At 35.5% G+C, this 16,910-nt stretch overlaps 2 protein-coding genes across 3 annotated transcripts in view; both read right to left on the bottom strand.

The window, feature by feature from the left end:
* Window positions 1–376: 376 nt before the first annotated feature.
* LOC144957282 (uncharacterized) lies at window positions 377–2,626 on the bottom strand. The gene is made up of 2 exons (XM_078888379.1): window positions 2,181–2,626; window positions 377–2,021 (listed from the first exon to the last, which is right to left on the bottom strand). The coding sequence occupies exons 1-2, from the start codon at window positions 2,624–2,626 to the stop codon at window positions 1,910–1,912; spliced, it is 558 nt and encodes a 185-aa protein (XP_078744505.1). The 3' UTR covers window positions 377–1,909.
* Window positions 2,627–3,853: 1,227 nt separating this feature from the next.
* The window catches only part of LOC144957281 (uncharacterized), a 65,072-nt gene continuing 52,015 nt past the window's right edge, over window positions 3,854–16,910 (bottom strand). For both annotated transcript variants that reach the window (XM_078888377.1, XM_078888378.1), the window contains 5 exons: window positions 13,866–13,971; window positions 11,812–11,890; window positions 7,211–7,356; window positions 5,388–5,546; window positions 3,854–4,466 (listed from right to left, as the gene is read on the bottom strand). In XM_078888377.1, the coding sequence (XP_078744503.1) occupies window positions 4,235–4,466; window positions 5,388–5,546; window positions 7,211–7,356; window positions 11,812–11,890; window positions 13,866–13,971 (722 nt within the window). In that variant the 3' untranslated portion in view covers window positions 3,854–4,234. The remainder of the gene's footprint in view (window positions 4,467–5,387; window positions 5,547–7,210; window positions 7,357–11,811; window positions 11,891–13,865; window positions 13,972–16,910) is intronic.

Here is a 16,910-nt window from a genome sequence, read left to right as displayed (position 1 = left end):
GGCCGTGGGTGGCTTCGTTATTGTAGCTGTCCCAAGGCTATGTGGTCGTGTGGTATGACACTCGCTTTCGGATCGGGAGGCCTTGGGTTCGAGCCTCGCTCGGCGCATAGATAAGTCATTGGAAAAGACTATTTATTACTCACCTTCTCTCATCGTACTTAGGTGTAAAATGAGTACCTGGCCGTTAACAGCGTTGTCTCTGTCGGAAAAAAATGGCATTATCACGTAACAGGCGTCATGTCTCGTTCTTTATATTACGTGTTGCTGTTGGTCAGGGTCCCTTTGTAAAGCGCTTTGAGCACGCTGTATAAAAGCTAAAAGAAAGGGATTTGAAAAAATACAATCAAGCTGAGTTATGATAATGTTATGTTCAATGTTTATTTTATCGATATAATGCACTCTGATTGTTTTCTTTTTGTTCTCAAACATGGCAACTAAACAACATACGCATAATGTCTTCATCGTTGTATATCATGGAACAGAATTATATAGTATAAAAGTACAATAGTATGTAAAGATTGCTTTTCTATCGTTGTTATATATTTAGATATCGTTTCTACAGCTTGACTGAAAAGTGTCGTCGTTAAGATATCAATGTTGCTCGGTTTTAAAATTACAATTTTTAAAAATTTGATTGACAATGGTTAAAAACATGAATCAAAAATCAACGGAAAAAAGTCAAAGTAATAAATGAAATAAATAACAACGATATTGCTTTTGTTTGATAAATTTATGATTTACCAGAAGAGGATCAGTAATGTGGTGTAATCTTTATGTTTGAGTGGACATAAGTATTCATAATAATATATGAACATAAATCGAGAGAATATGCTACAGTAATGTAATGAAATATTACAGATACGGATGAACCATTGGTAAATTGGAATTATAAACAATTTGTTTCAAACTATTACAGTCTTAGGTGGATCTATGTAAAGAAATAAAACCATATCACTCTACGAAAACAAATAAAATATTATATAACCATTGTTGATTTCAATATTAAATGTATATAATATATAAAAGAAAACGATGAATTTCGTTATTGAAACCATTATTCTGTAAAGGATTCAACTGATTGTTTGATTGATTGATATCAGGATAACATGTAAAAGACATAATATTCTTACTGATGTTAAAACTCAGTACATTCAAACAGGAAATAAGTGAAGCATAGGACGGCAAATGATACATCTTCATAGGCGTTCGGTTGACAGCGGGTCTGGAAAAAGTGCTCCGACTCTCAATAAAGCCACTTCAGCCACTTTTGCCACTTTTGCCAATCCATGACAACCCCCATTGTGAGTGGCACCATCGTGCCATTAGAGTTATCGCCCATCTAGAATTCTAGTTCCATCAATAGACTTCATTAAATCAATGACAAACATTGTATCAAACAGCCTTCCGCTGTTTCAGTGGCTTTTTTTTAAGGATCTAAATTTCCGTTTGTTTTCCCTTCTGACTTTTGTTGGGTTTTTTCTTTTCTTTCCTTTTCTTTTCTTTATTTGAAGAAATATACACCTTCAACCAATACATTGACATGGAGTTGCCATGTTCAATTTCGCTCCAAAATGATTCATGAATCATTCCCCATGCAGGTTTTCTTACACTTCATTCAGTTAAATGTAAGGGAGTATTATTTTTTTCTCCCTCATTTTTGCAACCTTCAGCCAAGGAATAAGTGTTAAAATCACTACCTGCTTGCCAGTCATTACAATAAAAGGAACTCTTTGAAATTCCCTTTTATTTTATTTTTGGAGGCCTTGATTATCACCCCAAAGGATATTATTCCCGACATTTTTTTAAAACTTTATAAACTCATCACAACTCAATCTTTGCCAGTTTTGTATAAAATCAGGGCTTGGTTTGTCACTGGACAAACTTCAGTTACTCTCTCTTTCCCAATCTTTCATTTCTTTTTCACATTGCTCTTTTTTATGAACGTTTTGTTGGAATAAGAATGCCTTCTAGGTAAAGGCACAGCGTAAGGAGAATTTTCAAGGTTGGCAGCGAGGAAAGATGTTGTTGTGTTTTTGTTTTTGGTTGTTTGTTGTTGTTTTTGTTGTTGTTGAGTACTCTTGAGTATGAACTTAGAAACGTTCATTTTGACAATATTTGTTACAGTTTTTAATTAAAGCATTAACCTGTCTTCTCTTTTCCCTGTAAACATTCGAGGAAAGGTGATGTATGTTGTACCTCTCTGATAGTACAGCGCGCCTTGACTTTGTGACGGCCTGGATGAGGCTTTTGTTCTAGGGGTTTTGGAAGGTTTAGGCTGGCGAGGACTTTTGTTTTCTTTCTGGCCATTGTCAGCCGACTCGTTGCTTTCGTTGGAGTCCTTGCTGACATTGTTACTGTTGGATTTATTATTCTTTCCGCCATTTTGTTTGTTTGTGGAATTTTTATTCGTCGTCGTCTTTCTTGGCGTTTTTGATTTATTGTTCATCGTTCTTGGCGTTTCGATTTTGGAAGTATTGGACGTGCTATTATGGAGTTTGTTTGTGTTGTTGAGGGGTTTGGTTGTTGGTGTGTCGGGTCGAAGATTGCAGTTGGTCTGAGGGGGGTCAGGATCTGGTTCGATATTTGGTTTGATTCCTGCAGATGAAGAAAACCCGAAACCTCCCATTTGAAAACGCGTGTGACTCTAACTGGTATTGGGGGGAGGGGGGGGGTATGTTGAAAGATGGTTATTTGCTTGTGAAGAAGAAAGGGAGAACTAGAAAGAGAGGATATATATATATATATATATATTATATATATTATATATATATATTTATATATATATATATATATAGAGAGAGAGAGAGAGAGAGAGAGAGAGAGAGAGAGAGAGAGAGAGATTAGAAGAAAAGAAGAGAGATACGGGCCGAGAGAGAAAGAGAGAGAGAGAGGGGGGGGGGGCGGAGGAGGGGGGGGGTAGGTCTGTACAAGAGATAGGTGAATACTTACCTTCAAATCTGGACAACAAATATTAGGTCAAATGCCCTTGTTTTTCGTCTCATTTTTCTTTCTATATTAATTTGCTAGTTTCTCTAAACGCTCTAAGCAGTACATTTCAGTTATGTTCAGTTGGAAACAAAGAAATATAGCAATTTTGTCCTATGATGAATTATCTATAAATAAACTTTGAAAATTTGCAAAGGACAATATTAGAATCAATTGATAATAATATCCAAATTCTTTTAAAAATTAATTAAATTATAATCGCACATAACATCATACAAAATCAATCATTTAAGCATTTATACTAGAAACATGTTGTTGTGTTTTTGTTTTTGGTTGTTTGTTGTTGTTTTTTTGTTGTTGAGTACTCTTGAGTATGAACTTAGAAACGTTCATTTTGACAATATTTGTTACAGTTTTTAATTAAAGCATTAACCTGTCTTCTCTTTTCCCTGTAAACATTCGAGGAAAGGAAGAGGTAAATTATAACAACTAGGGCATTGTTGGAATAGAATGTGTGACCTGATGAGATCCAGATTTAATGGCGGAGCTAGACAAGATAAATAAAACACCTTGTATCTTTTTTTTTACGTCGTTATTATTGTTGTTTGTTTGTGTTGTTCTTGTTTGAAATGGGGTGTAAAAAGCCTAAGGAACTACACAAAAAGCTGAGTCTCGGAGCTCAGCAAGGCTCGACACCACCAAACTAGTCTCCAACATCGTAGTCTGTCCGATTCAGTCACCAATCTTTCCAAACATTTTTTTTGTCAATGTGATAGATAATATACCTCATGCAAAAGACGTTAAGTTCTGTTCGTTACCAATGTTGGTGTAAGGCTATACGCATCATCCTTGATAAGTAACAGACACAAGTTTAAACCCTCGCGGAAGTCCAAGTTTTAAGAGGGTATTTTCTTTTTTTTTGTCAGGATGAGTGTCATTTAAATCGGTCAATATTTGGAGGACGAGTATTCTGGCCAAATTTTTAAATGCTTGTCTTTCCAGAGTATGGCGCTGAACTGGGTAAACAACCCCTCGTCTTTAACTTTATTAGAGTTATCCCCCTTATACCTTGAGTTATCCCCCTTATACCCACCTCTCTCCCTCTACCTAAACTTGCTTTCCTCTCTAAAAGATTTTCTTCTCCATTTCAACCGTGTTCCTTAGATTTTATTTTTACTTTTTTTTTTTCCATTTTTAAACTGTTAGCGACTGTTTTGGACAGATTACGAGACAATTTGAATTATGTATTTCTATCACAACAAATAAATAAGTAAATCATTTATTCGAGTCACTGCGCCTTTCCTGATTTAAGGCCCCGCACACACTCGGTAATGGCTTTCTTGGATCCGGGCGTGTTTTGAAGGTAGGCGAAATAGGCACTTTTCATGTGTCCTCTGTTGATTGGGTGCACCTCATCCAACTTGTCTAGCTCCATTCTGTAGAAGTCGGCGTGAGTCCTCTTGTAGTCTTCGTCGATCTTCGCACGTGCGCTGGAGCTGTATTTGCTCTTGAGTTCGTGTCTGTGAAAAAAAAAGGAATACAGTACTATAACATATTTTTACAGTGAATGACATAATCAATCGGACGGTGAAAAGGTTTAAACTGAGATATTGCCATGTTTAGTTAGAAGGTCAATTTTTATTTTTAAAATGAGTTCTTGTCATAAATGATTAAATCAACCCTTTTTGTACATCTTCGAGAAATATCAAAGCTTAATTTCACTTCTAGATATTTTTTACAGCTAGTCAAGTTGAAAAGTGTGAAATTTGAGAAAAGTTGCTGGATACCTTTCCCATACCATCTTCGTGAAAAATCACCCGATTTACTTCAAATAAAGATTAAAATGCTTTGGTGAGCATATTCTTTCCGAAAAATGCAAATCCAAAATTTTCACCTTCCGACTGATTATGTCATTCTGGTGACACATTTATGGTCAATCTTTGCGATTATTTACAGGCCAGTCTCATTGATGTAATGGTTGGTCATTTTAAATCGATCGATATTTGAAGGACGAGTTTTCTGGCCAAATATTAAAATATGGGTTTTTCCAGAGTACGACAGGGTAGTCATTCACTCATAATGCAAGAGTTATTGTGCAAAACGAGCGATCAATAGATGAATACTAACGAAAGAGTGAAAATGGAGAGGCTTCGTATGGGAACAAAACAAAACAAAAAATAAAAACAAAACTCTGTTTTGTTCCCATACGAATCCTCTCCATTTTCACTCTTTCGTTAGTATTTTAAGATCACCGGCTTCAGGCAGCCCCTACTGTTTTCGATCAATAGATGACTTTTTAAAAAATATAAAACCTAGTACCTGAGAGAGAGAGAGAGAGAGAGAGAGAGAGAGAGGGAGAGAGAGAGAGAGAGAGGGAGAGAGAGAGAGAGAGAGGGAGAGAGAGAGAGAGAGAGAGAGAGTAGATGAATTTCACCTCTCACCTAAGTGTCGGAACGTCACTGTAGTAAAGTTGTTTTGTAGCCAAGTCTTGTGTCTCCATCTGTACCATGGGGAATTTGGGTAGCCTGGTGCTTCCCTCTCTACGACTGGTGCCTGACTGATTCATGGCTGAACGCTTCTTACGATCTCGTATTTCTTTTCTGAAAACAGAGTGGTTTATGGTAAAAAGTGTTGGGTTATGGAATTGAAAGGGCAGAAAACGAATCAAAACATCGCCATCATTTATTTAATAGCAGATTTAAAGTTTGAGATATTCTCGAATTCTCTAATGGGCTGAGGTTAGGTATTTTAGAGTTAAGGGCCATAATTTTTAAAAGAGCGATCACCAACAGATTTTAGCTTGCTTTTTAGTACAAATAATAGAGTGGCGTGTCGGATGTTGACTGAAGGCTTCTGCTTTAACCCTCTCCTTACCTGCTTTAACCCTCTCCTTACCAACCATCGGAAAATCGTCACATTCGTAACGATGCAACCAACGGTTTTATCTTTCTGATTTCTTTTGCACATCACAAAATTTAAAGAAAATTTGTTGTTATAGTTATAATCACTTGACACTGTGTTGTAGAGCTCATTTATTTAGCTTAATAATATTGTGTATAGAATATACTTGTTGTTTTTCTGGTTATTGAGTAAGAAAGTTCTTTTGTGTGTGTGTGTGTGTGTGTGTGTGTGTTTGTGTGTGTGTGTGTGTGTGTGTTGGGTGTGTGCAAAGATTGGGTGAAAATTCTGAAAATGGCTGGTAAGGAGAGAGTTAAGGTTCAAGGTTTAATAGTTCAAGTAGATAAAAACCGAGCTAAATAGGAAAGAAAAGTCGTGACGTCACACCTTCTACTTTTCTGGTTCCAAAATCATGGGAAAAGTTTATGAAACCAGTCCTCCGGATTGCTAATCAGGGACAGGCTATATATTGAAGCATAATTCAAGGAGGCATAACTATTTTTGTAGCAGGATGCTAAGGCAAATCATTAGGGTTTCGGGACGTAAAAGAGCGAGGAAAGATGATCTTTATTGACAACCAGCAAATATTTGGACTAGAAAAAAAGATGCCATCACTCTGAAACCAGAGGAGCATTTACACAAAGTGTATGTACTCAATCCTCCGGAATAGTGGTTTTACACTTCCAATGGGATATGAACCAGTCTTTTGACATCTCACTGTTCCTCCCTATTGACTTTGAAGACAAATAATCTCATAGTTATGTATTTTCTATTGTCACATTAATTACGTGTGTGTGTTGGTGTGTGTGTGTGTGTGTATCGTGTGTGTGAGTGAGTAAATGAACTGAATTGTTAATATTTGTTATTTCAATGTGCGCCAAGAGCTGTGTCTTCACATGGGACATCGGCGCTATATAAGTGATTTATTATTGTTAATAATAATAATAATAATAATAATAATAATAATAATAATAATAATAATAATAATAATAATAATAATAATAATAATATAAGTAATAATAATAATAATACAATATATTATATTATCATCATCATCATCATTATATTATCATCATCATCATCGTCGCGTCATCATCATCATCATCATCATCATCATCATCATTATTATTATTATAATATCATTATTATATATCATCATCATCATCATCATCATCATCATCATCATCATCATCATTATTATTATTATTATATTTATTATTATTATTATTATTATTATTATTATTATTATTATTATTATTATTATTATTATTATTATCATTATTATTATTATTATTATTATTATTATTATCATCATCATTATTATTATTATTATTATTATTATTATTATCATTATAAAACCACTTACTCTTTTTTAAGGATGGCCACTTGTCTGCTGACAGGCTTGGACGATACTCGGGGGAGAATGTCTCGATCCATCTTCAGGTCCAGCCATGGATCGGTCAGGCCCTGGGCCGTTCTTCTACTGGTGTGGCCGTGTTTCATCTCATCTGGCTGTGACGTCACGGAGAATGAAATAGAATGAAAATAAGCATGTGTGGACGTTTATAAATTAATGATACTAGGGTCTATATGTCCAAATTATGCTCTCGCTCCACCACCACGTTCAATAATTTTGCGGTGAAGGAGAATGAAATGAAATGAAAATAATAATGCGTGCACCTTTATGAAACATTATTTCCACTTTCTCTGTGGCTATGTGGTCTTGTGGTATGACACTCGCTTTCGGATCGGAAGGTCCTGGGTTCGAGCATCGCTCGGCGCATAGTTGAGTCCTTGGAGAAGACTCTTTACTCACATTCTCTCACCGTACTCATGTGTAAAATGAGTACATGGTCGTTAACAGCGTTGTCTCTGTCCAAAGAATATATTAATATCGCCTATCAGGCGTCATGTCCCGTCCTAAATGTAAATGTTAGATGTTGCTGTTGGTCAGGGACCCCTTTTAAAGCAATATGAGCACGTTTAGTGGATATTGCGCAATATAAAAGCTTATTTTTTAAAAGCTCAATCCTCTTCTCTGATAGACCACGTTCAATACGTTTCTGTGATGGGGAATGAAATAGAATGAAAACAATCATGCATGTACGTGTAAGAAACATTATTTCCACATCCGTTTCATCACCACGTTCAATACGTTTTCTGTGATGGGGAATGAAATAGAATGAAAACAATCATGCATGTACGTTTAAGAAACATTATTTCCACATCCGTTTCATCACCACATTCAATACGTTTTCTGTGATGGGGAATGAAATAGAATGAAAACAATCATGCATGTACGTTTACGAAACATTATTTCCACATCCGTTTCATCACCACGTCCAATACGTTTGCTGTGATGTGGAATGAAATAGAATGAAAACAATCATGCATGTACGTTTAAGAAACATTATTTCCACATCCGTTTCATCACCACATTCAATACGTTTTCTGTGATGGGGAATGAAATAGAATGAAAACAATCATGCATGTACGTTTAAGAAACATTATTTCCACATCCCTTTCATCACCACGTTCAATACGTTTTCTGTGATGGGGAATGAAATAGAATGAAAACAATCATGCATGTACGTGTAAGAAACATTATTTCCACATCCCTTTCATCACCACATTCAATACGTTTTCTGTGATGGGGAATGAAATAGAATGAAAACAATCATGCATGTACGTGTAAGAAACATTATTTCCACATCCCTTTCATCACCACGTTCAATACGTTTTCTGTGATGGGGAATGAAATAGAATGAAAACAATCATGCATGTACGTGTAAGAAACATTATTTCCACATCCCTTTCATCACCACATTCAATACGTTTTCTGTGATGGGGAATGAAATAGAATGAAAACAATCATGCATGTACGTGTAAGAAACATTATTTCCACATCCGTTTCATCACCACATTCAATACGTTTTCTGTGATGGGGAATGAAATAGAATGAAAACAATCATGCATGTACGTGTAAGAAACATTATTTCCACATCCGTTTCATCACCACATTCAATACGTTTTCTGTGATGGGGAATGAAATAGAATGAAAACAATCATGCATGTACGTGTAAGAAACATTATTTCCACATCCGTTTCATCACCACATTCAATACGTTTTCTGTGATGGGGAATGAAATAGAATGAAAACAATCATGCATGTACGTGTAAGAAACATTATTTCCACATCCGTTTCATCACCACGTTCAATACGTTTTCTGTGATGGGGAATGAAATAGAATGAAAACAATCATGCATGTACGTGTAAGAAACATTATTTCCACATCCCTTTCATCACCACATTCAATACGTTTTCTGTGATGGGGAATGAAATAGAATGAAAACAATCATGCATGTACGTGTAAGAAACATTATTTCCACATCCGTTTCATCACCACATTCAATACGTTTTCTGTGATGGGGAATGAAATAGAATGAAAACAATCATGCATGTACGTGTAAGAAACATTATTTCCACATCCGTTTCATCACCACATTCAATACGTTTTCTGTGATGGGGAATGAAATAGAATGAAAACAATTATGCATGTACGTGTAAGAAACATTATTTCCACATCCCTTTCATCACCACGTTCAATACGTTTTCTGTGATGGGGAATGAAATAGAATGAAAACAATCATGCATGTACGTTTAAGAAACATTATTTCCACATCCCTTTCATCACCACGTTCAATACGTTTTCTGTGATGGGGAATGAAATAGAATGAAAACAATCATGCATGTACGTTTAAGAAACATTATTTCCACATCCCTTTCATCACCACATTCAATACGTTTGCTGTGATGGGGAATGAAATAGAATGAAAACAATCATGCATGTACGTTTAAGAAACATTATTTCCACATCCCTTTCATCACCACATTCAATACGTTTGCTGTGATGGGGAATGAAATAGAATGAAAACAATCATGCATGTACGTTTAAAAACATTATTTCCACATCCCTTTCATCACCACATTCAATACGTTTGCTGTGATGGGGAATGAAATAGAATGAAAACAATCATGCATGTACGTGTAAGAAACATTATTTCCACATCCCTTTCATCACCACATTCAATACGTTTGCTGTGATGGGGAATGAAATAGAATGAAAACAATCATGCATGTACGTGTAAGAAACATTATTTCCACATCCCTTTCATCACCACGTTTCAATACGTTTGCTGTGATGGGGAATGAAATAGAATGAAAACAATCATGCATGTACGTTTAAGAAACATTATTTCCACATCCCTTTCATCACCACATTCAATACGTTTGCTGTGATGGGGAATGAAATAGAATGAAAACAATCATGCATGTACGTTTAAGAAACATTATTTCCACATCCCTTTTATCACCACATTCAATACGTTTGCTGTGATGGGGAATGAAATAGAATGAAAACAATCATGCATGTACGTTTAAGAAACATTATTTCCACATCCCTTTCATCACCACGTTCAATACGTTTGCTGTGATGGGGAATGAAATAGAATGAAAACAATCATGCATGTACGTGTAAGAAACATTATTTCCACATCGCTTTCATCACCACGTCCAATACGTTTGCTGTGATGTGGAATGAAATAGAATGAAAACAATCATGCATGTACGTTTAAGAAACATTATTTCCACATCCCTTTCATCACCACGTCCAATGCATTTGCAAATATTTTATATGTCCTCCAGCTGAGAAGTAAAAAATAACTTAAGCTTATAACCAAAGCAATCTCTTATCAAAAATTCTCTGAGGTTTTGTCTATTCATATGTTTGATATTAATAATGTGATGGAAAACAGAAGTCGTGACGTCACACCGACGTCACATCTTCCGGTTGCTTTGAGCACGTTTAGGGGATCTTGCTCTATATAAAAAAATCATTTTTAAAAAGAATTACACATCCAGCTTAAGAACTGCAAAACGGTTTTGTTTAGAATGGACCAAAAAATGAATATAACAGCTTCGAAAAAGAAGAAAGTATCAAAAAAATGGAACTTTCGGGCTCAAAATCCTTCTTCAGGCAATAACAAAAACAATAATGACCATTCTCATGTCAATGAAAAGCCTTAAAGGGCTTACTGATTTTAAAGACGATTTTATTTTTAAAATATACATCATTAATTTTTTTTCAAATAATTACTTTTATATTTTGTTGTCATTGTTAATAGTTGTTGTAATGTATAAACGATGTATGCACGATTTGTATTTTTACCGACAATGAATAATGTATTCATTCATTCATTCAAATCTCATTCGTCTTTAGTGTTTCATTCATCGTGTTTTGTTGTTAAAGGGGAAATCCGAAACGTCCACATTATATGTTTTCGTTTACGCTTCGTTTATTAGTAAGCTTTCATTCAAATTCCTATTGGAGCAGCGTGGCTCAGCTGTACGGTCTTTGCTTCGTACCTAAAAAGAACCGAGTTCGATCACCCGCCGCAGCCGCTGCGCTGTGTGGCCTTGAGCAAGTAACCTCGCTCTACCTAAATTTCCGGCGCTGCACTGCGGCTGACGCCTGGGTTATTCCAGTCTTCCCTTGGAATAGACCCTAGAGACAAATTTCCCCCATGGGTTGAATGAAAGGAATTTTATTTTATTTTATTTTAATTTTTAATTGTTATTTATATCTGTTGTCTGAGAAAGGCAGGAGACAGTTGTACGATAAACAACTGAACAAGTGTGTATGAGCGTAGGCATCGTTAAGTTATAGCCTGACACTGAAATCCAAAAGGACTGGTCTTTTGACGTCATTATTTGGTTTTTGCACCGCCTAGTGAGTTGTCGTTAGTAGAGCTCATGGAAACAAGTGGTCCCGTTGGTTGAACGATTGAATACAACTCACGATTTGTTTTCTTTTTGTGGCCAAAGACTTGTCATTTTCGTCATTTTTTGGTCAGTGTCAGGCTATGAGTTAACGATGGCTACGGTATGAGGCAGTTGTATTGGCTTACCAGCTCTATAAGGAACCTGGTCATTCTTGTGTTGTAGTAAGGCTCCAGGGTGTTAAAGATGAAAGGGGTGTGGGGTTTCCTGGGGAACAAAGAATAACTGGTTTAGAATCGTCTCGTTGTTGGCTAAGATCTGATCGGTCTAAATGTTAAATGTTATAGTATTTAAGGTTACAGTAAATTATGAAATAATTAGCTTTTGGTGTTATAGAAGAGCAAATTGTTGGTTTTGGTGGAAGTGGTGATAACTGTGGAGGTGATGGTGATGATGATGATGATGATGATGATGATGATGATGATGATGATGATGATGATGATGATGATGATCAAGGGCGTCCAACGCTAACTGTGTGAGTGCGAGAGAGGTGATTTTGAAGGGAAGAAAAGGGGTTGGGCTTTAATATATATGTTGGGTGTAAAGTAGAAATAGATGACTCAAAACGTAATCGGCAGGCAAAATTCCTAGGTCACGTGATGAGTAGAGGGCCTGGAGAAAACGAGTGTGACCGGAAAGTTAATAGGAAAGAGAGCTTCTGAAAGATAAGGAGCGGCAATGATGGATTCCCTGACACAGCCAGACTGGCTTGGAACGGAAAGAAACAGCAACACCATCAGAGCAACGGAAAAGAGAGATGAGTGGAGAGCCATGACGCCAACGCTACCAAGCACGGTACAAGATGATGATGATGATGATGATGATGATGATGATGATGATGATGATGATGATGATGATGATGATGATGAGCACTTGCACGATTATTGTCAGATCGTAGCCATCGTTAACTTATAGTCTGACATTGACCAACACATGACGTCAATAGACAAGTCTTTGGCCGCAAAAGAAAACAAATCGTGAGTTGTATTCGATAGTTCAACCAATGGGAGAACTTGTTTCCATGAGCACTACTAAAGACAACTCACTAGGCGGTGCAAAAACCAAATAATGACGTCAAAATGCCAGTCATTTTGGGTTTCAGTGTCCTTAACGATGGCTACGGTCAGACTGTGGCCTTCGCAAACTTATAGCCTGACACTGACCAAAAGATGACGTCAAAAGACAAGTCTTTGGCAGCAAAAGAAATCAAAGCGTAAGTTGTATTCAATAGTTCAGCCAATGGAATCACTTGTTTCCTTGAGCTTTACTGACGACAACTCACGAGACGCTGTACAAAACTAAAAATTGACGTCAGACTGTAAGTCCTATGGGGTTCTAGTGTCAGGCTATAATATTATGTTAACGATGGCAGCAGCTTCTTATGGTTCACACTATTATGTTATGACGATCGACCCAATCAACAAAGTCCGGTCCGCATTCGTGCACCGTCGTGAACCCGCCTGGTAGCATCGTCACAACACACCTTTCGACTAGATGCTCTGCCGTCTCGGGTTCTTGCCCACAGCGTGGACATATTGGACAGGAAGTTAGACCCCACCGATGTAACGCACTTGCCGTTAGGCAGCTCCTCGACCGAAGCCGATTCGCAGCTACCCAGTGTCTCCTCTTACTGGTATCAAAGCGACGGTCAGATCGTAGCCATCATACACATAGGCTGGCACTAAAACCCACTAAGACCCATATTTTGACGTCATTTTCAGGTTTGTGGACCCCCTAGTGAGTTGTCTTTGGTAGTGGTTAAGGAAACAAAAGATACCATTGGTTGAACTATTGAATACAACTCACGATTTGTTTTCTTTTGAGCCCAAAAGACTTGTGTTTTGACGGCATTTGTTGGTCAGTGTCAGGCCATCATTTTGCGAAGGCCACGGTCAGGCCGGAACCATCGTAAACTTGTAGCCTGAAAATGACAAACAAATTGACTTCGAAAGACAAGTTTTTGACCACAAAAGAAAACACATAGTGAGTTGTATTCAATTGTTCAACCAATGGAATCACTTATTTCCTTGGGCTCCACTAACAGCAACTCACTTGGCTCTGTACAAACGTAAAAAATGACGTCAAAAGATAAGTCCTCGCGGGTTCTAGTGTCAGGCTATAAGTGTACGATGGATACGGTCAGATGCCGTGGACATGTAATATAACTAACTATACATCATACTTTTCAGGTTCAATAATTTTGGAAGACTCTCTCTTCAGACTTGACTCCAGTCTGTTTAGCTCGTTCTTGAAGAATTCCCTCTGCTTGGATCTCCCCTCGGACAATTCTGAAAATGAATTTTTGGGATACTCATCATAAAATACTGTTAGATCGGATGAAAGGAGTAGATAGGGATTTTTTTTAAAAATTGTATAACTAAAAAAATGTCTGAGTCATAATTTGAAAGGTATTGTTTCAATGGATCAAAATTGAATAATTGTAGGCTAAATATATAGATTACTGAAAATGATATAAGATTTGAAATAAACGAATAAAACCTGAGATACACAATGACGTACGAAGGTGTTTTTTTTCCTTTGTTTATTTGTTGTTTTTATTTCTTCAAAAAATGTCCGTAGTTTTTTTTTTTCATATCCGGTTATAATCAACATAACGTTTGAGCTTTATGTCTTATCAATTCATGTTCGTGCGCGTGTGTGTGTATGTGTGAGGGGGGGGGGGGGGGGGGTCTATTCCTTTATTTGTTTGTTTCTTGGGGAGGTTTTTTTTTTTGTTGTTGTTAGTTTTTCCATATAAATGCAAAAATCAGTTTTTTACAGGGTTTTTTTTATGCTTTTGTTTTGTTTGTATATTTTTCGTTGTATTTCCTTAAATTTCTCAGAGGTTTTCTTTGTTGTTTTGTTTTTGTTTTTGTTTTTGTTTTGTTAGTTTGTTTGTCTGTTTTTACTGGGTTTTTTTAAAATTTTATTTCTTTTTTGTGGGTTTTTTTTTTTTTTGTTTAAGAGGGTTTTTGGGCTTTTTTAAAAGTTGTGTGTTCTTTATTTTGTCCTTTATAAGATTGTTTTTGTTTTCCTTTTTTTTTAATTTGGGCGTCCGATTTTTGCTAAACGTCTTTTTTCACTAGCTAATATATATATATATATATATATATATATATATATATATATATATATATATGCTATATTTGATTATTTATTTATTCGTTTGTTTTCGATTGCTTTTGTTGAGTGGTTATTTGAGTGCGTGCGGCAATCAGCTCTTGGATAGATTGTTTTGCATATATTATTTATTCTTTATCTTTTTCCTTGTGTGCTGTGATTAATTTGGTTTATTTGAGACCGAGGGAGAAGAAGCGGGGGGGGGGTGTTTGTTGTTTGTTTTAATTTATCTATTTCTATTCTACGTAGATCAACTGGTTGCTCTTTGAAATAGCTTTAATCATTTGGTCAAGATACTGAAAATCGACCGAGTGTGTTTGTTTGCATTATGAGTTGTAAAGTTCGTCGGAGCTCGTTCTATCGTTTGTTTATACACACATACACATTATAGGAGATGTGTAATTTTACGAGATTTCTTCTTTTTTTTCAGTAAAAAGAAGATAGATGAAATGATAAAATATCAGTGGCGTGGCATGCTTACAGTATAAGGTGGTGCCAGAATAAGAAGAAAATAACTTAAGACATACTATATTTCAAATAAAAAAGAAAGAAAAAATATACTGAAAAGACTTACTCAAATAAGTAAGAGGCGGTATTTACCATTTCTCAGTTTTATTTTATTTTAAATGCTGTTATAATCCATTTTTAAAAGATGGATGTGGTGCCAGGCACCAAATCAACCAATGTCGCCACGCCCCTTAAAATATCCAACTTATTTTTTCTTGGATTTTATTTTGTGTATTTGATTTGTTGGGGTTTTGTTTGTTTGTTTGGTTAGTTTAAATGTGTTTTGTTTGTTTGTATGTTTGTTTGTTTTAAATGTGTTTTTATTTGTTTGTTTGTAATTTGTTCGTTATTTGTTTTATTTAATTTTTTATTATTGTTTCATTTGTTGTTGAGTTTGTGTGGGTTGTTGTTTTTTTGTTTTTTTTTTGGGGGGGGGGAGGGGGGTTGTTGTTTATTTATATTTATAGATTTATTGGATTTGTTTTGATGATTAAAAGAGAAAACTCGTCACAACCTGTAGTTAATTCCTGATGTGCCACAACATAAAAATGGTGCTTGGTGCAATGTGAGTGTTAGTAGGAAAACACGGAGGTATGTGGAACAGTGCAGGTTTCATTATTATTTGGCAGTAGATGCCGGGGGGAAGGAGACAATTTACAAATCTGACAATATTATTGAATCAAAGTTTTAGACATTAATATTCTTTATTTCAATTATCATAAAGACAAAATATTCAAAACATTTTGCATTACGTAATATATATATATATATATATATATATATATATATATATATATATATATATATTATTATTATTATTATTATTATTTAAAATATTTACCACAATGTTTGAGACAGTCTACATTAATGTTTCAGGCTTAATTTGCCATCGTCAGGACTGAGTTGTTTTGTTGACTGTTGTTGTTTCTTGAAGTGGTTCCGGTTTAAAGTTGCTTAACAAGAATTTACGCCGATGGGGACACTTTCCGTACATCTCACTTTTCATGTTGAGTGTGGCTTCATGAGGGTGTTTGATTATAGTATATTTCTCTTCCAGGCATAAGCTACATTGTTTTGATGTTGGTGTGTATCCTGTTGCTTTAGATAAAATTTTCCATGAAATATTGTGGTCTAGTTTGTTGTCTTTTAATTCGCTCCATTACTGCATGTCGAGCACTTTTCGTACCATATTTGTATCAAACACGATACAATATATATATATATATATATATATATATATATATATATATATATATATATATATATATATATATATATAAGTTGTCACTGTATAAACGAGGTATTATCTGCTTACATTAATGAGTACAAAATGGACAGTGAATAACGTTTCGAATCCAAGCTAATCTTCAACTGGAAATCAACTGGATGAATGAATAAGCAAGCACGATACACAAGCAATAAGCATTAAAACTTTTCTTAATGTCAACGAAGTTTAAATTTAATCATGCCCCGGACAACGTTTGAATAAATGATTTATTAAATGATTTATGGCGAAAGTTTATTGGGTAACGAATCTCCGTACATTTCTTAACCCTCTCTCTACCAACTGCAGGAAAATCGTCATAATTAACTAGATTAT

This window comes from Berghia stephanieae, chromosome 11, assembly GCF_034508935.2.
Source record: "Berghia stephanieae isolate SIO BIC M18660-M18661 chromosome 11, UCSD_Bste_1.3, whole genome shotgun sequence".
NCBI lineage: Eukaryota > Metazoa > Mollusca > Gastropoda > Nudibranchia > Aeolidiidae > Berghia > Berghia stephanieae.
The sequence above is the reverse complement of the archived record's forward strand: the minus strand, read 5'-3'. Positions and strand labels throughout refer to the sequence as shown.